Below are 24,761 nucleotides of genomic sequence, written 5' to 3'. Positions count from 1 at the left end.
AGTTTTGGAATTTGCAATCCTGACTTATTTGGAAGCATCAGATGGAAAACATGCAAAGCAAAACAGGCTACAGGTATTCAATTTAAACAACACTGGCTTTTCATTAAAAATAAAATTAAACTAAAGAGTTCTTATTTGTGTGATGCTAATGTATTTGTCACAACTTAGATTTATTTCAGTAGCAATGTATATATTTTAATCTCTTGGAAAATGTTTTAAGCCAATGTCATATACTTTAGAAAGAAATAGAGAGAGAAGGATCATTGAGAACTCACATTTGTCATAATGATTGTCAGCATTCTGTGCAAAAAGCGGTAATAAATCTGATCACTTGAGATGACATGAGGCAAGCAGGCATACTTTTGTAGTAGCTTCTCATGTGTCCTCCATTTTAAAGAGGTTGCTGCCCTCTGTTCAGCTCTTGTTAGTGCTGGAATTAACTCTGGAAAATTTAAAAGCTGAAAGGGGAAAAACATTTTTAGGTATAATTAGCCTAAGATATATCACACATATTAAATCAGAATCACCAAAATACAACATGGTTGTAATACAAGTTCTCAACTACTCCAATATCCACATCACTGAATTCTGTATCAAAGTTTTCAAATTATCTTTGAAACTTACATAAAATGCATAAAGTCAAACTCTGATTTAACTAACATGTGAGTTACTAATCCTAAACTGTAAACTGGGGTTTCCAGTCACTATTACTATCTGTAACATGCAGGAGAATGCCAGAGCCTCAAAACCTCAGGAACTAGTCCATTCAGATTTTGCTGTATAGCTTTTTTTAGTTCATCATTCATTTATTTATAATTATCAAGGGAGTACCAATAAAAAACAACTAGCACTTGGGATTACTTCTTCTGACACTTGTTTATTTCTATCCCTTCCCACGTTAATTATTCTAAATAAATATTTTGTTTTCTCTAATCCCCCAAGGATATTACCTGTCCTGGGAGACATACAGACTATCAAAGCTTTCCCCACAACATTGAAAATAGGGTACTCACTGTTTACTCTCCCTCTGCATTAACCTAATCACAGCCTCACAAATGAAAGCAGAATAGTAACAACTTTCAGGTGCTTTCAAGGTAAGAAAAATGATAGTGCTTAAATAAAACTAAGATTATAAAATAGGATTAGATAAAAGCCCACTCCTACCTTGAGCATGTCTTCCATGCTTCCTCACCATTTTGGTTAATTTTAATTCTAATTTGATGTCTATAAACATTTGTTTTGATATTTTATATTGGCATTTTTCCTGATTGATTGTAAATCATCTAAAGTTGCCTTGGCAAGATGGGTGACATATAATTTTAATAAATAAATAATGGACATTCTTGTTGTTTAAAATATGATTCTGCTGGCAGACTCATCTACTTTACCTTGTTCTCTGATCCACTGTTTTCTCCTCCAGTAGACAGAAGTTCAAGAATTTCAGGAAGGTGATTTATTAATGCATCTATCACCTAATTAAAAGACAATATATTACTTACATTTCCAAAACTTATCTACCTAGCTAGCTGTTTTGAGTGCAGAACTGCAGACAGAGGAAAGTATCCTGATCTAACAGCCTGCATAAGGCAATGTTAATGTTGTATGAAGAAGCAGATAGCAAAGAGTATGAATTTGATGGAGAAAGAGTAGATCAGTTAACAAAGCAATAAAAAGGAAACTATTGCTTTAGTCCAAATGATAGAAGAGGACCATGAAAACAACTCAGACAGACACTCTCCTAGATTACATGAATATAAAAAAGGGAGGAGGCCAATTGAAACAAAATTATTTCTTAGTCTTCCATGGAGCCTATTTCTTGGCCTGGTCTGCTTCCACACAGGGCTGACAAAGGGTATTTGGAACCATCCATTGCTGCAGAAATACCCATTCTTATCTGTAAAATACCAGGAAGCGATGGAGATGGTTCATGTACTATCATATGAATTTAGGTGTCAGTTCACCTCTAAAATGCCTCGCAGCAGTGGCATACAGTTCCAAGTATTGGATCAGTTTACCAATCACCACTAGTCAAGAGTCCTTATTTATCATATATTCCCACTTAAAACTGGGGGAGAATCTTCCATGAAACCTAGTTGCATAAACACACAGAGTGACTTATCTATTCAGCACTTCATCTAATCCTTTTCTGATTTAAGCCACACTTCTGCAATATTCATCAGAGAAGATAAGTTTAAGAGGAAATACTATAGTACTCTTAATATAGTTGTTCTGCTTTCCAGCATTTAAAAAATATTAGAGATTACTTCCCTTTTGTTTTCCTAGTCAGAATATTCCCAGTCCATTTCCTAGTCTGAATACCTTATGCCTTCCTTGCATAACTTTGTCTTCTATTCTCTCACCCCATACATTCTCATTTAACAATATGATTTCTGCAGCAAAACTGAACCTATCAGACTAAAGGGAATCTTACTTAGCACTAATCAGACTAATTGAACCTAAGACATAGCAAACTGGAATGAGATCAAAATGTTACATATGCCTTTGAAGAGTGATTTCTTTTGCAAATTCAACTTTAGACATTAGTTACCCCTTATCACTTTCAGATGACTTTACAGTGACATCATTCTCTGTCCTTTATGTCTAGGATCATGAGACAAACAGCTATGATTCATCCTACGTTTTAAGACATCAAGAATTTCTTCCTTTAATAAATATAACTTGGAATAATTGTGAATTATCAAATATAAACAACAAATAGGTCATTACCTCTACTGATTCATCCTGCAACAGGGCTATCATTTCTTTATGTATTATATACACATCAGTATTTAAAAGCTTGGCAACCTGGAAAATTACAAAACAATATACAGATATTAGTCCTTTTAACCTATGTTTTATGTTTTAAAACAAAGTTTGAATAGTACCTTAAACAGGAAACTAAGGCATAGACGAAACCTAAAATGCCAATACCCATACTTTAAGGCTATTGAGGTCATGTCCTTTCCTTACTATTTGCAATATAATATTATGTTGATAAAAACATAGAAAAAGGAACATACTAGAAACTGTGTGCTATGACAATAAACTCTTAGAAATAGTTTGCTAGTTTATATAATCCAAACATATTTTGAAAAAGAAATTTTGCATACATTTTGCCATGTACTTCCTACTAAAGTAAAACACAGTTAATCAGATTATAAATCCCAGGTGTATTAAGTATTATTCTGTCTTCTGATATTGACAAAATAGAGAAAAAATGAACATTATCCATGTTTTCTAGGAGTCCAAAAGTTCATTAAGAGAAAGAACAGTCTTATCCGTCTTGAAGGTAGTAGTCTGCGGAAAAATTATTAAAGAAGGCATTTTGTATTATGCTATTGTATAATAACAAACCTTTCTTCACTGGGTAAAGTGTTTAAGTAAGCAACAAGACTGACATAGATACTTACACCCATTTCAGATCAATTACTGCACTAACTTATCAAAATGCTTGACTGACAGGAGAATTGTATAAATGAAATTCTGCTAACTCGCCTAGACATTTTAACAGTTTTCAACATTAATGTCCATATCATCATGTTGGATTGATCTATATGGTTTTATTTGTTTCTAGTAGATACTTTTCAGTAGTAAAACCGAGGTTCTGCAACATTTTGAATCCAATATGACCTCCTATACAATTTAAAACTTAAGCGAACTGTGGGGATATATCTGGAGTATGTTGTCATCAATAGGCTAATTCTTTCTCAGAAGGTGAAAGGTAGTAAAAATTCTGGACAGGTTTCTGAAGTCAGCAAACTGCAGTTCTGCAATTTTATTGACAGGGGAAGTGAGATTAAATCTTCCCAAGGGGCTATTTTCTTCACAGGTACTGTATAAGTAAACCAATAGACAATTGATATACATTGAGAGGATAGTGGGTGGAGTGCTAAGGATTCTCCTAAAGATATATTTTCAATTACCATAATACAATGAAAAAAACCCCTAATTTTTATACACAGGTAAATGGGCTAGTAAAGCCCTTTCAGAAAATTCAGTTAAAATGGTCTGATATCAATAAAATATGGAGACTCTATTTTATCATTAGGTGAAATTAACAGAATTTATTATATGGCTGTAGCTATGCTTATTCAGAGTTATAAACCTTTAACAAATTAATCAAGGGGCTAAAGTATTATTACAGAATAAGGGCTTGAAAGCACTGGAATAAAGTATATATTACAAACAATAAGAGATTAAAAAAGAGAAAATTTTGTAATTCGTATTCTTCTACATTCTTCTACCTCTACATTGGATCACTGCAATGCACTCTACCTGGGACTGCCCCTGAAGATTATCTGGAAACTGCAGTTGGTTCAGAAAGTCAGTTTAGCAGTATGATACATATTATGGATGCTGCATTGACTTTGAAAAATGTTATTCAAGGTGCTGATAGTTACTTTTTTATTTACATACCACTGAGGGCAATTTATATTAATTAAAAATATTAAAAACAGACAATTAAAACACCAGCATAATCCAAAAAGAAGAATCCAAATAACAAACAATGATCATAATACATGTCTGACAATGCTAGGGCATCATTGGACAACTTCAGCTTCCAAATTTCCATGAAATAACTCTTGTATTAATGGCTTTTTGAAAAGAAATCAGAGTTGCAGTAGGGGATTGTTATAGAAAGTGGAACCATTGCCATTCTCAATCTCACCTTTTGTAAGTGAGTTTCCTTCAACATTTCAACAGGAACGAGCAAACTAAATACAGAACAGAACTCAAATATTGGAACACTGCTATCAGTTGGTTCTAAACAGAGGAAAAGGTTCTGCAAGTGGCTAGGAGGTATTTCTTTAAAAATCAAAACCAAACATCTTGTACAATGTATTTTGCAATTTACTGGAAACCAATGCAGCACCTACAATATACAGTCACATGGCTGCAATGGCTCTCATCCATCACTATGTGCTGTTGCATTCTATATTGATTGTTGTTTTTAGATAGCAATCAGGGCATTCCTGGAAGAGAGGCAATTAGGCAAGCATCTCCTGGGAGAGAGTTCCATAACTGAGATACTGCTACTGTATTACTGCAGCTATTGAAATGTTTTAAATAAATAAATAAAATAAGATGGCCTACTCTCAACAATCACAACATGAAGCAACTCTATCAAAAGGACCCTAGGTAAGGCATTGAAACTGATCTTAGGCTGCATACTTAATAGCAATAGCAATAGCACTTAAGACTTATATACCACTTTACAGTGCTTTACAGCCCTCTCTAAGTGGTTTACAGAGTCAGCATATTGCCCCCAACAATTTGGCTCCTCATTTTACCCACCTCGGAAGGATGGAAGGATGAGTCAACCTTGAGCCTGGTGAGATTCGAACTGCCAAATTGCAGGCAGCCAGCAGAAGTAGCCTGCAGTACTGCACTCTAACCACTGCCCCACTGTGGCTCATGGTTCTAAGGGGAGGCAATCTTTTAAGAAGTACTTTTAATAGGTTAAAATGTGATATTTTAGATAATTATAAACATGTCAAAATAAGATTCAATATTTAAAATATTTATTAACATTAAGTCAAACAGTGTTTCCATAACATACATTTCCTGACTTACTTCATAGAAGCTACCAGCCATAGTATGTCTAACTGGTACTTCAGGATCATGACAGAAACAGAAGAATGTAGAATACAGTTCCAAATTGAAATTTTTGGGATCCACAAAAATCATCATGGCCTAGAAATATAAAGGATGTAATAGATAATAAAGGTTAGCACACATATGTCTACTCTCCTCCTCTTTCCTATATCCTCTCCAAAAATAACTGGCAGAAATAGAAATTATAATTTGTCCATTTAGCTGGAGTAAGAGACAATGGCCATCGAATCAGGCAACCCTTCCTCCTCCTTTTAATCTATCCTTTGTTAGAGTATATTCAGCCCCACTAACCTTACTGATCTCTGATTTAGGAGAAAATGTGTTTCAGAGCAAATAATCTCTCTTTAAAATCAGAAAGAGTTTCACAAGTCTATCTTTCACGCAAATTACGGATATATAAACAAAAGAGCGTTTCACTCACAGGTAAATTGTAAGCACAGTTCTTCCTCACTGATATGTATTTCTTTTCCTGTTCTAGGGTTTGCAGCTGAATCTGGTTGTCATTGTGCCCATTTTCCTGTTCTAATCCCAGTGTACAAAGCTTCTTATAGAACTCCAAAAATCGCAAATGCTGCTCTGGTGTAAAAATTCCTTTAAACAAATAAAATGCTTGTTCAATATTATATTTTCATGAATTGACAGCCTATCAAATCATTGTGCTTATAGTAGCAGACATAATAAATTCAACACTTTAAATCTCTGCCATGCCAGGCAGTTCATTGACAATACTGGCAAATCTCATCTCCTCTTTCCCTAGTTGTCTCACACAACTGTAAACTTTACAGACTCCAAATATAACTTCTGAAAACACTTTCTATGTTAATATGAAGAAACACAGATTTGATTAAACTAAATATTTTATTTTCTATCACTTTGAAATATAGCATTTGCCGATCAAAGAACCATAACAAAATAATCCCCATGAATTTCTAATATGCTGAGGCTTTCCTCTCTGCACTGATCAAATCCACAATTTGTAGTAGTAACAGCAACCTAATACTTCTCCAAAATATCAAGATAAGAGTGGCTGTATTTTATGTGATTTCACCTGCATATTTCCAAACATACGAGGCTTACATCCTAAAAGTATATATGAACTCCTGCTTTAGGGCTTTTCTATAATATACTAGAAGTATGTAATTACCAATGTATTATTGATCTCTGAGGGGAAAAGCCCTGACAGAACACATTCTAATTTGCTTTTAGATAAAACCTTAAAGCTAACTATTTCCCCATTTCATGGATTGTTACCTTGCATTGCTGAAGGGGTTTGCACATGCCAATGATACAATTTACTGTACATTGTTGGGAGTTACATGGAGTCCAAGCTTGTTTGTTTGTTTGCAGATATTTCATTACCAGATTAGGTGTATCTTCAGAAAATGTTATCGGGTTTGATAATGAAACATCTGCAAGCAAACAAGCAACTTCAGAGAACACCAAGGATTCTACCGTTCAACCCTGAGCTATGTATATTCTCTTCTGTGGGAGTTACACATTTCCAAAATATTAACCCATGATGGGCACGGTCATACATGAAGGGACAAATACACTGGCGAAGGAAATAGCAACCCCCTTCAGTGTTTACCAAGAAATCTGATTAAACATATCATCTGAACATTAGTTCTACAGGTTGCAAAGTATATAGCAAGCTACTGGGGAAAAAGCAGACACCAAATATTTGAGTTGTACTGGTCTTTGTGATGTGGCTGGATTAAAGATGAAAGGACAGTCAGCTGCTGATATCATTATCAAAAGGATAAATTGATGCTGCAAAAAATGTATAGTGAAATGTTGGACTCATGATCCAAGGCAAACTTGATGAAGTCTAGCAGAATCATAAGAATGAATACTGAAATAGACCATTTCACATGAGAGGGCATCAAAGCTTCTATTATGAACAAGAATATCATAGAAGAAAAGTCAACCTTATTAACAAAAGGGAGCCAGAGTCAATACTTGGATACCCATGATAGAATTGTCTCTATTTGAATTCAGGGCAAGCCAATATTATCATGATCCAAGTCCAAACTCCAACCTTACTTTTAGAAGGAGCAGAAAAGTTCAAAAGTAACCTGTAACACTGTTTCCACGCAACACAAAAAAAATCACATCTTACTAATGAAGCAAAAGACTGGCTAAGAGAATATTACAAATATTCAGGGTTTCTTCCAATAATTTAAAAGACAACCTAACACATGGTCATTATCAGAGAGACTACGCCAACATGAAACTGTCTATGTATTTTGCAAGCCAGTATGGACAAACTGTTCTGTTAGTCAAAACTATACATGGCTCTGACTGACAGATACATTGTAAGTTACTATTTTCAATGCTATTGTAACTTTGAAGAGTTAAACAAATGGTAGTTAAGTTGAGGACTATCTGTAGGTTGTCAGTAAGCTTCTGGACCCAATTCAAAGTGTTTGTAAATAACTATGGTGCAGCACCAGGTTTTCTTACATCCACTGAACAGTTCTACCTGTTGAGAACAAGTTTCTTTTCCTTTCAGCTCATTCCCCCTCCATGTAAAATTTGCAGGATGTGAATTAAACACCTTAGGAATCCATTTTGGTTTGGGTACTGGCAATAGAATTCTTTTTCAAAAGTATCTAGGAAATAACTGCTTGATTGACACTATTTTATTTGGTATTTAATTATTTGGATGACTTTTAAGTGAATGTTGATAAATCGTATATTTTCTAAATTATACTAAGTATTTATACTATATACTATATACTATATACTATATATTATATACTATATACTATATCAGGGGTGAAATGTAAAATTTGTTACTACCGGTTCTGTGGGTGTGGCTTGGTTGGGGTGGAGGTAATGTGACTGGGTGGGCATGGCCAACTATTTTTTTTTTAACTTTTCAAAGCATTTTTTCTAATGCTTTGAAAAGCCTCTGCCGATCAGGAAACTCAGCTTGGATTGTCAGAGAGGCATTTTAAAAAATATCTCTCTGCCGATCAGGAAACTCAGCTGGGATCGTCAGAGACTTTTCAAAGCATTTTTTTTTACCACCTCTTCGGCCAAGAGGTTGCAGAAAAAAATGCTTTGAAAATCCTCTGACTATCCCAGCTGAGCCGCACGATCATCAGAGGCTTTTTTTTTTTTTTACTTTTAAAAGCATTTTTTTGTCGGAAGAGGTTGTAGAAAAAATGCTTTTAAAAGAAAAAAAAAAGCCTCTGATGATCCTGCGGCTCAACTGGGCATGGGGGGGCCGCAGGGATTTTTGCTACCGGTTCTCCAAACCACCCGCCGCCATCGCTATCAGATCGGGCAATCTGGTCCGAACGGGGAGCATTTCACCCCTGCTATATACTATGTACTATATACTATATACCCGTGATGGCAAACCTACGGCACGCGTGCCACAGGTGGCACGCATAGCCATATCAGTGGGCACGCCACCTCAGCTGTGGCATGCATGCGCATGCTGGCCAACTGATTTTAGGGCCTTCTGGGCCCACCAGAAGTAGGGAAACAGGCTGTTTCCTGCCTCCGGAGGGCCTGGGGGGGGGAAAGGCCCGTTTTTCTTTCTCACCTGGCTCCAGATCGTCTCTAAGCATCTGGGGAGGGTGAAAACAGCCTCCCCCCTCCCTTGGAGGCCCTCCGGAGGCCTGAAACGGAAGTGACTTTTTTTTGCTGTCCCCAGCCTCCAGAGACTCCTAGAGAGCGGGTGGGAGGGGAGGGTTGCACGCACATGCAACAGTGTTGGCAAACCTTTTCGGCACTGAGTGAACTTCTGGTTTCCAGTGTGTGCATGCGCACCAGCCACCTGGTCTTCCAGTTTCTGACTAGCTGGCCAGCGTGCATGTGTGCACCGGAAACAGGAAGCTCAGCTTCCAGGCACACACGTGCGCGCCAGGGAGCTGCTCTTCCAGTTTCCAGCACTCCTGCACATGTGAAGACTAGCTGGCATGTGCGTGCTGGAACCCAGAAGAGCAAGGGGCAATGGCTGGCATGCCCGGAGAGATGACTCTGTGTGCCACTTCTAGCACGCGTGCCATAGGTTCGCCATCACTGCCCTATAACATTTCAGACAAATGGGTATCCAATCTCTTCTTAAAAACTTCCAGTGTTGGAGCATTTACAACTTCTGGAGGCAAGGTGTTCCACTGATTACTTGTTCTAACTGTCAGGAATCTCCTTAGTTCTAGATTGCTTCTCTCCTTTATTTAAGTAGATGTTGATTAAAAATTCATACCAATACTATCATATCAAACATTATCTGGGGGAAAAGTGGCAGATTTTGTCATTTAATTATATATTTCCTTATTATATTTAATTGAATATTAAGTGTTCTTTATTCCAGAAATAAGCACAATCAGGATTGCAGTGTTAAATGTTTCCAACCAAATATAAACAAATGCAGCACCCTTAAAATTGTATTGAGAACTTTTTAGTCATACCATATAGTCCATTACAAAGCTTCCCTAAATGAAAAGATAATGAAACCAGAATAGATTCATCTGCTTTAAAGGATTTTTCACAGAATGATTTCACTAATGGGAGAACAGTTTGACTTCTATCATCTGAAAAACAGAAAAGATAGAAAGGGATGAATAATCAACATATGATTATTAGCATATTAGAAACAGATCATAACAGGTAGAAAAATAGCTGCAGAGCTAATGAATCTTACCTGCATCAAACATTTCTAACAGATTTACCAAAGTTTCAAAAGCTGCAAGACGTACACTGCTGCCTTCATCCCTTGCCAATTCTACTAGTTCTGGAAGCACTACATTTTTTGTTAGTTCCGTTCTACAAAAAAAAAACCCAATAACAACCGTTTATGAGTTTACTCATAATTGTCAGCTACTATAGTATCCATACATTGGAAATAAGAGACGGCTTTCAATATGTATATTTTCTTAATCTATTTGTACAGAAAAATATATTTAAACGAATTAGTTTATTAAAATCAATGGGACTAACTACTAAGTAGAGTGTTTATTACATTTAATTTCTCAGTCGTATACATAGTAAAATTTCACACACAAGAACAGTATAATTTACAGCAAAATGTATGTGTTAGAATTTGAATGCTGAAATGCTTTCAGTAGAGATTTGTTCTAATTTGTCATCAGTTGTGTCAAAGAATTGTTGGCATTCCAGTGGGAGCAGTAAACTGCTACACACGAGAGCACATGAAAAAGATGCTTCTCTATCTCTACCCTAACCCTTGAAATAACTCCATCCATCCTTTTATGACAGAACCGTGTGTGTGTGTGTGTGTGTGTGTGTGTGTGTGTGTGTCTAGTCCAAAGCTCACTGAAAATCATGACTTATGGCATCACCTGGAAAGTCAAGAGAATAAACAGGACGATAGAAAAATGAAATTCTAATTTTGAAAGCTCAAAACACATCCAAATTTTTTACAAATATGTTGAAAAACATAGAAACTAGAACAGAGGGCTACAATATGTCACTCAGTGCACTCAAGCACTAAACATAATGCAGAACCACTGATATACTGATTTGGGGTTATGACTTTTTAACTAAATCTGGATTCACTTAATGGTAGCATAGTCACGCTTTATTAATTGACCAAGATCATTTTAGTGATAATCTGAATTTGGATTTTTTTCAGATATTCTAATCTTTATATCACATTGGCTGTGAGAGAAATAGCCCAGGATTCAAAGATGAATTTATTAACAATTGCAATTTAAGAAAAGCATGCTTGGCAGCAATAAGAAAATTTTTGCCTAACATATCTAATATATCTTGGTTGTTCATAAAAGAAAATCACTTATAATTGGAGTAAGTAATTTGGAAACTTATATTGTATGAATTCAACTTAACATATTAAATCAATCCAATTTAGAAACTGTGATCTTTTACAAATTAATACAAATATTATCTGGAATTATTTTCACTGATTTATCAATTATGAATTATCAAGCCTTGCTCACCCTATTCCTTGAGCAATTAGTTCTAGCTGCCGGCACATGTAGGAACGAACTTCATATTCTACATCCTGGCAAAGAGATTTTACCAGGGGAAGGATTTCTCTTTTAATGCTAAAAAGGAAACAGTTACTTAAATTGTAATAGAAAAAAATGTTCTCATAATTTTGTCACATATATTTCAAAACTGTAATAAAAGAGTAAAAAACCCTGATAATTATAATTTATATAATTGTTACAATACTGTATGTAATAACTGTATTTATGTTTTTTCAATGACTGAACAACAACACTACAATACATATAAAAGATAATTTACACTTCTCAAATGTTAAGAACATATAGGCCACTATAACATCATAACAATATTTAATAGTGAAATACTAGAAGCACAAATGTTAGCAAATAAATAGAACTGTAAACTCTAACTACTTTATCAGTATTAAAGATATGTAAGTAGATACATAATTGGGAAATGTATCAAAAATTCTAAATTTCTGAACAGGCAACGTAAATGATACAGCATGAATTTCATCTCTGTTCAGACCAGGCTGATCTGAAAAAATCTTCTAGAAAATCAAGATATTATTAGAGTTGAACCAAATGCCTTAAAACTCACAATTCACTTTGGAAACAACAGAAGGTTCTTGAGAAGACAAAATTTATTTTGAAAATCTGTTTCTTTATGGGTCATTTTGTTCTCTCTCATTTGCTCATTTTGTTCCCTCATTTGTTCATGGGAGTCTTTTGATTGGCATCAGGATGAAGGCAAGCATTCTTTGGACTTTGCTTTCATAGAATCATCACAGAACAAAATCTGACTGGCTACTTGGCATCATCCTGAAGTCAAATCATATTTTGATCAATGCTTTCTTCTTTCCCTTGGGCACAAAGGAAAAAAGGGACAAGTCAAGAAATCTACCCATATCAGTGGTGGGCTGCCCCCGGTTCGGACTGGTTCTATAGAACCAGTAGTAAAACTGATGGGAGGCTCCGCCCACTGACCCTGATGTCATCAGAAGCGATCTGCGCATGCGCAGAAGCAAGGCGCGTGCACGAGACCGCCTTCTGCCGCCGATAGCCTCCCACCGACCGGTTCGCTCACACAGAGAGGGCCTCCTCAGGGTGCCGTCTGCCAGGCAGTGCCGGCTGGCGACCCCCAGGGGGAGAGCCTTCTCTGTGGCAGCACCTGCCCTCTGGAATGACCTGCCCCCTGAGATACGCATGATATCAGACCTCCGGACATTTCGTCGGGCCCTGAAAACACACTTGTTCCATCTAGCTGGGCTGGTTTGATCCCATCCTCTCAGTTTTTTAATCGAAATTCGGTTTTAATTGGGTTGTTTTAAATTCGGGCCAAAATTATTTAATTGTTTTTTAAAATGTTTTTAAATTTTATATGCTATGTTTTATCCTGGCTGTACACCGCCCTGAGTCCCGCAGGAGAAGGGCAGTATAGAAATATAATAAAATAAATAAATAAAATAAATAAGCGAGCACGCGCGCAATCCTATTGCGAACCAGTAGTAAAGGTAAGAAAAAACCACCCCTGACCCAGAGATGTTATGCAGGCTATCATTGTTAAAATATGGTGGGTGCCTTTACTTCCTGACCAGAGAATTCTCAAGAGGGGGGCGGGGTTGTCTCTATAGCAAGATAAAAAATAAAATAAATTCATATGTAGCTAAAAAGAAGATAATGGGTTCCAAACCCACATAAAATATCCAACATGCTGTAAGCCTATCAACACAGCAATGCAAGGTCTGAAGAAAATTAAGCAAATCACAATGAACCTACCTTGAACATTCATAAATCTCAACTCTTATATAAACTCTATTCTGAGTTACACTATCATATTCTTTGAAACTAAAAGACAGGCAGACAAATCCAATACCTTTATAAGAGCAAACAAGGTGGTATTTCTGAACAAAAATGAGGTTGACTGTTTCTGAAATTGCTTTCATGCTGGATGGCATGCAATTATTGTATATCCTTCAATATGGCATACCAGTCATGACAACGAATTTAAAAACACTTCCAAACAAAATAACATAAAATCTAAAATGGCAACTAGTAGGGCAAATCATGGAAATAAGAATAAAATTTGCTGAAATGGCACTGTGCAGGGCAAAGATGATAATTGTAAGTTGTAGGAAATATTTATCCTTTTATAGAGGATACAATTCAGGACCTACAATTGCTATGTAGACTCAATTATTCCCATTTAGATAAAAAAGATGCTGCTCACCAGAGCTTTATGGATTGTGTCTTAGAATCATTGTGTAATATACAGTTTGTCAATATTCAAAAGTAGTATTCTTTTCTATTGCAACAAAATGAGGTCACCTTGTTTCCTTTGTAGACCATTTATTCATTAGGACATCTAAAACACACACAAGCTACTCACATATGAGCTTCAAACTTGTTAGCTAATTTCCCCAAGATTTTACAACTAACCAGGCGAGACTGAAGTGTTTGGGAAAGCTGTGCCTTGGAAACAAGAGGATTCAGGATCTATAGGACAGAAGAAGATATTCAGGTAACAAATGCAGAATTAGATAAATAAAAGTCAAGCAGCAAAAATATGCATTAAGAACTATTTCACAAACTAAAATCTTTATTAATATCAGTTTTCCAAATCATCCTTGCAGCAAGTTAACATACTTGAAATTATAGGCTACATTTGATAAAATTTATTTTAAAAATTCTGTATAAGAAATATAACCTGTGGCATAATGGCCAAGTTAGTAAAACAACTAAGATAAACTTGAAGTTTATACTCTCGGATCTAGAAAAATATAAATGTCTTTTAAGTTTTGTACAATTTTAAACATAACTCTTGGTTTTTCCCATTCCATATAAATCTTGAACATTCACTAATCTTTGCTGTTAATATATGTTGTTGAGCCAAGTTTTTAATACTCCAGGTCAGTGATGGATTGCTGCCGGTTCGGGTGAGCCGGTAGTGGTAATGATGTGACGTTAGCGAACCGGTTCTCTATGACTGTGAGCTGGGCCCTCCTGCCCGCCCCCGCGTTATACCTACCTTTATTTGGTCGTTTTTTAGCCCAACTGATAGGCGTGGCAGAGTGGATTGCTACGCCTCAGCTAGGCAGAAATGTAATGTGCTTGCATGGAACGCAAGTTCAGCACACATGCGAGTGAACTGAGCAAGCACGCGGGGATCACGCACAAAGCGCGTGCGCGAAAGGAAGCAGTGGTAACACCAGTTGGAACCCACCACTGCTCCAGGTTTCATTTGGATTAATGTCTCTAGCAAACAAAAGTCTATTCTGACTTATCAAAGGCTTTTTTCCATGTCTAAAAATATTACAGCTGCCCTCTTCTTATTAATGTTGACAAATTTTAGTCTATTTATAACAAATGTTACCTTTTATTTTCCTTTTTGAAATAAAAATGTCTGATTTACATATACAGTTTTGGGAATGCACTTCATATGTTTGGCTAATATGTATTTGTAAAGAAATTGGCCCATATGCCTGAGATTTGTGTTATTATGTATTAACTGTATATACATCTTCTTATTCAATCTGCCTTTGGATTATGAATTTCCTGTCTGGCCGCTCTCAGAGGGTCAGATTAGGTAATCATATCTCTTCAGCCCTTATTTTTAACACTGGTACACCACAGGGCTGCATGTTGAGTCCCTTACTCTATACTCTTTATGTGCATGACTGCATTTCCACTCACACTAGTAATACTATTACTAAATTGGCATATGATACAACAGTGGTGGGACTGATCTTCAGGCGGGATGAGTCTGCCTATCGAGATGAGGTGGAACAGTTGCTTTCATGGTGTGGGGACAATAACTTGGTCCTTAACACAAATAAGACCAAGGAGCTTATAGTCAACTATAGAAGGAATAGAACAGACATCCAGCCCTTGCTTATCAATGGAGACTGAGTGGAGCAAGTGGCCAGTTTTAAGTTTCTGGGTGTTATCATAAAAGAGGACCTGACCTGGGGCAGTCACATTGCAGCACTGGTCAAAAGGGTCCAGCAGAGATTATACTATCTGAGACTTCTCAAGAAACAACAAATGAATGAAAAACTGCTGGTGGCCTTCTACCACTGCACCATAAAGAGTATTTTAACTTACTGCATCTGTGTATGGTTTGCAAATTGCACAGTGGCAGACAAGAAAGCACTCCAGAGGGTCAACATCATTGCCCAGAGGTTGCCCTCTCCCCTCTTTGGAAGAGCTTTATAGTTCCTGCTGCCTTAAAAAAGCTCAAAACATTCTTAAAGATCCATCTCATCCTGGGCACCCTTTTTTGGAACTATTACCATCTGGCAGATGGTACAGGATAATAAAAACAAGGACAAATAGGCTGAAAAACAGCTTCTATCACAGGGCAATAACCATATTGAATTCTACGATATAGTGCAATATTGGGTTTCAATTTCAATTATATAGAATGTAAAGAATTTATGTTTGTGTTTTTATTTTTATAGTTATAATATATACTGAAGATGGCATATAATTTTGTTGTACCATGTGCAATGACAGTAAATTAAACTAAACTAAACTAATCTTTTACATTCATATTAATTTGCTTAAGATTTATCTACATTCTTTAGTAAATTCTTTAAGATGAGTTTTCAATAAATGTTTTTGAATGTCTCCTGTAATTTTATGCCTGGAATATAATTCCACACAAAATATTATTTTTGTTATTACCAATCTTATATATAATATGTATAATATAATATATATATATATTATATTAATATCTTATATATATATGTGTGTTTTTTTCTTCATAGCTATATCAGCCTTTCATATGTTAGAAGTTTCCTTGGTTTGTTTGCATTTTCAAAATGATTTTGTTTGCTTTTTTATCTTTTGAAATTTTATCACTTCCAATAAATCTAGTTGTTAATTTATTGAACTCTTTCAGTGCTTGTTGATTGAGACTAGTTTTATGAATCTATCCTGTCTTTTATTCTCTCTTCTAATTATCATTTCTATTATGTCTCTCCCATATAGTTGTCTCTTGTGACATATTTTACAAACAATAATTCTTATTTCTATAATTTTTTAAGCAACACTATATGATTGGTATTTCTTTAAGTAACACCTATCATTCATCCTCCATCTGAAGATAATTTCTGAAACCAGGATATTACAATTAGAGCATGATCTGCATACATCCCTGAACCAATATTATTTCTTCCCACTAATATTGTGGGAAAACAATATTACCTCATGTCTAATAGTTTCTTTTGGAAGAGCTTCTATTGCAGCAAGAAGTGTGTCCAGCCAAGCATTACTGACACCTGTGAAGTACAAATAAACTAGATATAAGCACCACAAACGAGCTCTGTAAAATTCTTTTAGACAATGACTTCAATTAACATCATTATGACAACAGTAACCCTAAAATAAATACATAATGTATATGTTATAGAAGTTAATATGTTAAAATATAATTTAACAGATCAAATAGGAATTTGGCTGGAATTAAGTCCCACCAAATAAAAGCCTAGACTCTTACCTTGGAGTTTACTGACTGTATTGTTCAGTCATCATATGAAGTTTTGACAGTGCTGAAAAAGTAACTTTAAGACCTATGTCCACATTAACAACCTTTGTAGTGTCTCTCAGTCATGTGATTACCATTACAGTCAATACATATTGTCTTTTGCCTGATCTGTTTTTATTTTTGTTTTCCCCTTGCAAAGATGAGAGATTGGAGAAGAAGGGATCACAAGTGAGTACGTAGGCACAAAGCGGGAATACATTGGATTGTTTGTATAGCACCCTCACGGTTTTAATATCCCTGAGCATTATTGGGATTGCCAGCACCACCTCATTCCTTCTGAGGTGTCTTCCCCATTGTGTGCCTGCTTAGTTTCTTGTAATTCCCTCCTCTTTTTTTTATAATTTTATTAAAAGGGTTTCTTTTAATAAAAAGGGTGAAATAAAATAAAAGCTAATCAACTACATGATATAGCACTAGCAAATCTATTCTGTAATTACTTATTTTATTTTATTCCTGCACGTAATGCTTTAAATAGTATATTATCAAAAGAAAAAACAGAGCAAACTAAGAAATCAGCAACATGGCATTCCTCTGACCTGCATCTCTATGCTCCAGATTCTGTAGAATGAGTTGTAAGAATGAGTGAGAGTAAGTATGGATGGATATTGACTCCTCTTGAAGAATTGTCAAAAGAGAAACAGCTGCTGTTAATTGCATTTCCACACCTGCAACAGGTAGAACTTCCTGTATAATAAGAAAAAATAATACCTAAGCAAAAGATATACATACATTAAGCAAATACAACAGGTATAAAAAGTACAGCTTATTGTTTGCAAAATTTATCACATCTTAATCTAATTTATAATTATTGTGTTTTATTGTAGTTTTGCTTTCTCACACTTTTAAGACAATTGAACATGGCTGCCTTAACATGCCCACTTCTTCTCAGGCACTCCACTGTGATTGACCAAAAACAAGCATTCTTACTCGGCTGGCTCTGCACCAGCGGTCCTCTCCTGCCATTGATCCACCAGCATTCTTTCCCCGCCCCTTCATCAATGGTGTTTCACAGAAGGATATTTTTCCGTAGCCATATGGCTGTGTGGGACATATAAATGTGCATTTGGGCAGCCAATCCACACGCCAAGAGGTGGGCGGCCTCGGGCACGGGGAGGTGGGGGACATTGCTTTGATGTGCAGGCAAGGAGAGGGGAAAAAAGCAGCCTGTACAAAAAACCCTCTTTGCATTCCCCTCTTCTCACTCTTTCCTCCAGCAGCACCTGGACAGAGTTGGAGGAGGTTAAAAAAAAGAGAAGGGAGGAAACGGGGATCTCCCTTGTGTTCTTTCAGTTTTGGGATGAACTCACCTCTTCCTTTCAAGGACCAGATTCAAATTTCTCACCATGAGGCAAAAATACTCACTTTTCCTCACCTATCGCATCTCCCCCACGCTGACGTTTTTGGGGTGTGAAGGCCTTAGAGTCTTCACATGGGTTTCTGTCTGTGTGTGAGGCTGTTGAGAGAGCCAGTTTGGAGGGGGGGGGTTAGGCTCTAACCCTTCACTCAAAACTAGCCAGACTTTTTTGCCTGCTCTTTTGTCTTCCTGTGATTTCAAGATTCTCCCTTTAAAGTCTGCCATTTGAAGAAACTGGGAATCAGCAACAATTGTTTCAGCATTGCTGTTTCTCATTAATATTTGGAAGGAAATATTGACTTTGCAGTATTTTGCAGCTAAGCGGTAAAGCCATATCAGCTCGTTATTAACCTTGTCATTATACCAGCACGGGGGGGGGGATGCAGTCTCCTGAAAGGCTGGGAAGGGAAAGACCCTGCCTCCAACTATCCCACCCCCCCAAACGGGCCACTTCCCCCCCTCTCCTTGCATGCACAAGAAAGCACCGTCCCCCACTTCCCCCTGCCTAAGGTCGCCCACTCCTCAATGTGCGGATTGGTTGCCCAGATGCAAGTTTAAATGTCCCACACAACCTGTGGAAAAGTATCCCTCCGTGAAATGCCCAGGATAAAGAGGCAGGGGAAGAACGCTGGCGGAGCAGTGGTGGGAGAGAAGCGCCAGTGAACAGCCAGCCAAGTAAGAATGCCCATGTTGGATCAGTTGCGATGGAGTGCCCGGGAAGAAGTGGGCGTGTTAAGGCAGCAATGTTCAATTGTCCCATTCTGACATTATTTTGCTTGTTTGATGAATATTTTAGCAGAATAAATCTTTGGATTGGCATAAACTTGTTTCATTTCTTTTTCCTAGATCATACAATCTGACTATATATTCCAGCTAATTTTTTCTCCTAATTTCAGCTCAATCTCAATGCCAGCCTTATAAATTAGACCAGACTAGGAAACAAATATAGTATGGACCTAAAGCTACTTTTATTAATTCAGCTATAATAACAGAATCTCAGGATTGATCAGAGGCTTATTTAGGGATTTGGGACACATAGAATATATATTTTTCTGTTAATTAAAAATATATTCTATTTATAGATATCTGATTTCCCAGTTTTTTCTTGTTGTTCAAGAATCAAGTCATGTGCTACTGTCTGTGTCAACACTTAGCAATTACATTGATAGATAAACTGACTTAAATATAAGTAAATTAATTTTATAATATGATATGGAATATTACTAGTTTTGGTCAATATATGAGAGAGGGATTAAATTTCATAGAAAATATTATTTTTACAGAGTATCTTATCCAAGAATATTTGGGGGCAAGGGAAGATTGAATTTAATCTGAATAAAGTACAGGTAGTCCTCGATTTACAACCACAACTGAGCCCGAAACCTCTGTTGCTAAGTGAGACATTTGTGAAGTGAGTTTTGCCCCATTTTACAACTTTAGTTAATTTAGTAATATGTGAATGTGAATCCGGCTTTCCAATTGACTTTGCTCGTCAGAAGCTTACAAAAAGTGATCACATGACCCGGGGACACATGATGCTGGGATACTGCAACCGTCATACATGAGTCAGTTGGCAAGTGTCTGAATTTTGATCACATGACCATGGGGATGTTGCAATGATCATAAGTCACTTTTTTCAATGTCATTGTAAGTTTGAAGAGTCACTAAACAAACTTGTAAATCGAAGACTATACAGGTAGTCCTCGACTTATGATCACAATTGAGCCCAACATTTCTGTTATTAAGCAAGATAGTTGCTAAGTGAATTTTTCCCTATTTTATAACTTTTCTTGCCACAGTTAAGTGAATCATTATAATTGTTAAATTATAACACAGCTGTTAAGTGAATCTGGCTTTCCTATTGACAGACGGTCACAAAAGGTGATAATATGGCCCTGGGACACTGTAACAGTCACAAATATGAGGCAGTTGCCAAGTGTCCAGATCTTGATCATGTGACCATGGGGATGCTGCAATAGACATAACTGTGAAAAACAGTCATAAGTCACTTTTTTCAGGGCTGTTGTAATTTCTAACAGTCACTAAATGAATGGTTGTAAGTCGACTACCTGTACATAATTTGTTTTAAAATAAAATATTCACAGCTATTAAAATCAGTTGGAGTTTTGTTCTTTATATAACTGAATGCATACAATACTTTAATAGGAAATCATGCTATACCTACTCGAACTTTTGGCAAGACTCTCCTCAGTGTCTCTGTAGGATTCTGTCGCATCAGGACTGGAAGATTTGCAACCACACTTGTCCCTTGGATGTCTTGACCAGAACTTATTTTTTTAAAAAAGAACAATTTTTAAAATACATTTTCTATGAGATCAAGTTTAATAAAAAGAAAAGAAAAATTGTTAGGAAATGAAACCTCATATCATAAAAATACATAAACCAGATAAATCAATTTTGAAAATAAAAACACGTGTAAAAAATAATTATTTACACATACTATTAAGATAACACAATAAAAGGAACTCAGTAAAACATAACCAACCATTATGATTTGCTTTAAATGAATTGAAAATATTTCAACTTTTACTATCAGACCTTCCTCAGAGTATCATTTAATTGATTTACACAACATGTTTCTAGACAGACAACTGAGCTAAATTTTCAGTTTATAACAATGTAGATTTAGTCACCCAAGTTCACAAGTTTTGGAATATTTCTCATTTCCAAATTATTATTTGAATAAGAAACATATTTTGACATCATTATATTTTAGAACATAATAATCTAATGTGAATAGACTTGAGAAAAATGATTTTGTATCCATTAGTGCAGTTCTTTGAGTGGTTCCCTGAATTCACACACATGGGTAATGTGCTTGCACAAAGTCCTATTCAAAACCTTACAGAACTTAAAAGATTTGATAGGATGTCCTGCCCTCCCATGTATATAATGTGATTAGCTGAACCTTTTCAGATTTTAAAATTAACACAGCAGATCTGAAGGAAAAATAAGATCACCTGAGACAAAGCAAAGTAGAGGAGTGGGCTGTGTGAATTCATAGTTGACCACTCAAAGGATGCAGTTAGAAGTAAATATCCAGCTCTTCTTCATCATGATCTCTTCATATACAAGTTTCAGCAGCAAATTATTTATCTGGAGGGGGATCTGGAGAAGGGGAATGAAAGAGATGACAGCCTTTCTAATGATTGTGTCTTTCTGGAAGTGGAGGTCCAGTTTATAGTACGGGATTAAATTGGGAAATTAATTTTGGTTGGGAGAATATTGGAATGACTACAGTACAAATTGGAATGGAGTAGGCTGTTTGCTGAGTAAATACAAATATAATGATGGGTGCTATCCATTTGAAGAAATCTGGAAAGAACATATCCTTTAAATGGGCCTTGAAAGCTATCCCCCCCCGCCCCCATTGATGCTAAAAATGATACTGCACAGTTCTGTATGAAAAATGAAAGGATGGTGGTCATCCAACAGATGAAATAATGTTCTGAATTCTGAACCAAGTATCTTAGATGCAGAGTTTAGAAGGGGAGGTACCAGTGGTAAGGAATGCATTGAGATAGAAGACACAAAAATAATATTTTTGGTAAGATGGTCAGATACAGAACAGAAACAAGTATGCAAAAAGTATATAGTTTATAAATAGAATGAGAATTGAATTGCAAAACAAATATATAAAGGAAGAATTAATAAAGAAGGGGAAGACAGAGAAAAGCTGTCTGGATGAAGATAATGAGATCCTCATTATCCTTTGACCTCTCAAAAACAGAGAGATCATAAGTTTAAAAAACCAAGGATAGTGTATGAAATAGTATTTAGATGTGATAGAAACAAAGACAGTTTGCAAGGACAAAAATTTAAGGAGACACAGTGAATGTTGATAAAGTAAACTAGATCTGCGTAGGTTTCCTTTTATTTTATTTATTATTTATCGTTTATTTCTTGCCTTTAGTTTCTTTAGAATATTACCACTGTGTATAATGTTGTTTTCAAACAGCAACAGCATGATGAATCCGTATGTATGAGCAAAACCAAAGAAAGATCTGAATTACAAAGAAGTAGGATTATATATGTGATTGGTATTTCCCTGACAAATTGTGGGATATGTTGTTATGCTGTTATTTTTGTTTAACTGTTTTGATCTTAATATGTATTTAGGTATGCAAGCTGCTTCCAATTCATTTCAACTGGGACAGCATATAAACCAAATAGGAAAGGAAGGGAAGGAAGATAGGAAGATGATACCGGGCTGATGTTACACTGTGGACAGTGAAAATGCCAGTTTGGTATATGGCTAAACAGAAATCTATATGGTAACTATGTGAAACTAATAGAACTCAAATTTGCCTACTGAGTCAGTTGCATGACAAGCTGTAATTACTTGCTTGATAAAAGGTTGCTTCTGCTTTAAAATGCTGGCAAATGAGATAGGAATGAAGATACCTTCTTCTACAAAAAATGAACATATATCAAAGAACATAACATGGGTCCACAACTAATTTTCTGCTCTCATACTAAGTATGAAATAAGTAGTGAGACATCAGTACTGGATTTTCAGGAAAAAATTCTGCATTCAGCATTCAGGATAACTGTATACTTAAATATACTGCCAAACAAATATAGACTAATAGTGGCTTACAAAATTGTCAACAAAACATATGAGATTTATTTACTTTACTTATTTGTATAGTACTCAATCCCAAAAAGCTCTAAGTAGATAAACCTAATCTCATCATAAAATAAGACACTGATTACAAAACAACCCCCAAAACCTAGAAACAAAAACTGTTCAAAGTAAAAAATAAATAAATAAATAAAACCAGAAAATTATAGCAATCATATACTTTGCAATCTCCTTTCTAATCAAAGCATTCTCTCCTCCTGTGCCACGTGGAATTGGCAGTTTTTAGCAGCATTCCTAAAGCTTAGAAGAAACATAGACAACCAAAACTGTGCAGGAAGGGAATTTCAAAGTGTGGGTGTGTCTATTGAGAAAGTTAGCTTGGCTTCAGGTTTGGCTTCCGTTGCTGTCAGACGGTCCCTTGGGACCGCCAGCCCCGTCGCCCGTAAAGAGCCGCCTTTACAGCTGAAAGGCGGCTCGAAAAACTCCATTTCCATAAGGAAATGTGAGATAGAGCAGGCGAGGGCAGGTAGAGCCCTCTGCGAAGTCCCCAGAGTTTTTGTTTTACTCTTGGGGACGAAGCAGGATGAGGCTCCCTATTTCCTTCGCCGCTGCTCCGGGCTTCGGGAGAACTCTGCTTATTGCAGAGCCAGGCGACGAGACCAAGCCTTTCAATGAAAATCAACAGATTGTTTAATTGAAGAGGATGAGATCTGGACTTGGGACCCTAAATCGCAAGTATTTTTAATGATTTATAAGCGATCTTAAAAGTGAAGGAAAAAAAAAGTTTAAAATGGCGACCTCTGAGGCTTGAGAAGAAGAAAGCCGAAAGCGAAAGTCCTTCCGTCTGAATAGTTTAACAAGCTACAAAGTAGCAGAATAAACAGCGCTGGCTAGAATTGAGAAGAAAAATTTCTATTTTATGTTTCTTTCCTCTTGGAGATTTGATATTGACTTTGTTTGGAGAGAAGTCTTCTTTCTTTAAAAAGAGTTTGTCTGTGTGGCAGGATGGCATTAAAACTAACAAAGCCAGACAAACAAGCAGCGGGGGGGGGGGGTTTCCCCCATTTACAAACTATGTGAACAAGTTTCGAACTTGCAGATTCAGAAGAATGGCTTTAACCTAGAAGAATTTGTTCTGGAGGAGATGGCAAGACATGATGAGATTGTGAACCAGAATCTTGAAAAATTTAGGCAGGAAATTAAAGAATTGATACAACTAAAGTATGATAATTTGCAACGAAAGATTGTAACAGTGACTAATGCTTTTTCAGAAATAGTTATAAAGATGGATAAAAATATTAAGTTATTAGAGTCTAAAATGGAGGAAGTTGATGATAAGATTTATAATTTGGATAATAAAATACAAAGAATGGAAAATGATTTGATAAATATTCAAGATAATAGCTCAGAAGTAAAGACTAAAAAGGAAGCTGATCACGAGACTTACAATGCAGAAAATATAAAACAAGGGATTGAAAAAGAAGTTACAATGATGCAATACAGGCTCACGGAATTTGCGGTTAGAATGAGAGGCTTACAGGAAAATAATAGAGATGATTTAAGAAAAATATCTGCTGAAGTTCTGGCTGGGATTTTAAAGATTCATCCTGAGGAGGTATCTTGTAAGATTGACAAGGCCTATAGAGTAAATTCTTGGATTGCAAAGCAAAGGCAATTGCCTAGAGATGT

General features: G+C 36.1%; 1 protein-coding gene across 1 annotated transcript in view; it reads right to left on the bottom strand.

Moving 5' to 3' along the window:
* The window catches only part of PPP4R4 (protein phosphatase 4 regulatory subunit 4), an 82,379-nt gene that overhangs the window by 19,333 nt on the left and 38,285 nt on the right, over positions 1–24,761 (bottom strand). The window contains exons 3-14 of the mRNA XM_070931533.1: positions 20,652–20,754; positions 17,649–17,796; positions 16,773–16,846; positions 13,951–14,057; positions 11,550–11,657; positions 10,274–10,395; positions 10,041–10,163; positions 6,038–6,207; positions 5,575–5,694; positions 2,728–2,805; positions 1,389–1,472; positions 276–458 (exon numbers count right to left, since the gene is read on the bottom strand). Of these exons, the coding sequence (XP_070787634.1) occupies positions 276–458; positions 1,389–1,472; positions 2,728–2,805; positions 5,575–5,694; positions 6,038–6,207; positions 10,041–10,163; positions 10,274–10,395; positions 11,550–11,657; positions 13,951–14,057; positions 16,773–16,846; positions 17,649–17,796; positions 20,652–20,702 (1,368 nt within the window). The 5' untranslated portion in view covers positions 20,703–20,754. The remainder of the gene's footprint in view (positions 1–275; positions 459–1,388; positions 1,473–2,727; positions 2,806–5,574; positions 5,695–6,037; positions 6,208–10,040; positions 10,164–10,273; positions 10,396–11,549; positions 11,658–13,950; positions 14,058–16,772; positions 16,847–17,648; positions 17,797–20,651; positions 20,755–24,761) is intronic.

This window comes from Pituophis catenifer, unplaced genomic scaffold, assembly GCF_029215685.1.
Source record: "Pituophis catenifer annectens isolate HBS135680 unplaced genomic scaffold, rPitCat1.0.hap2 SCAF_1, whole genome shotgun sequence".
Classification (NCBI taxonomy): Eukaryota; Metazoa; Chordata; class Lepidosauria; order Squamata; family Colubridae; genus Pituophis; species Pituophis catenifer.
The sequence above is the reverse complement of the archived record's forward strand: the minus strand, read 5'-3'. Positions and strand labels throughout refer to the sequence as shown.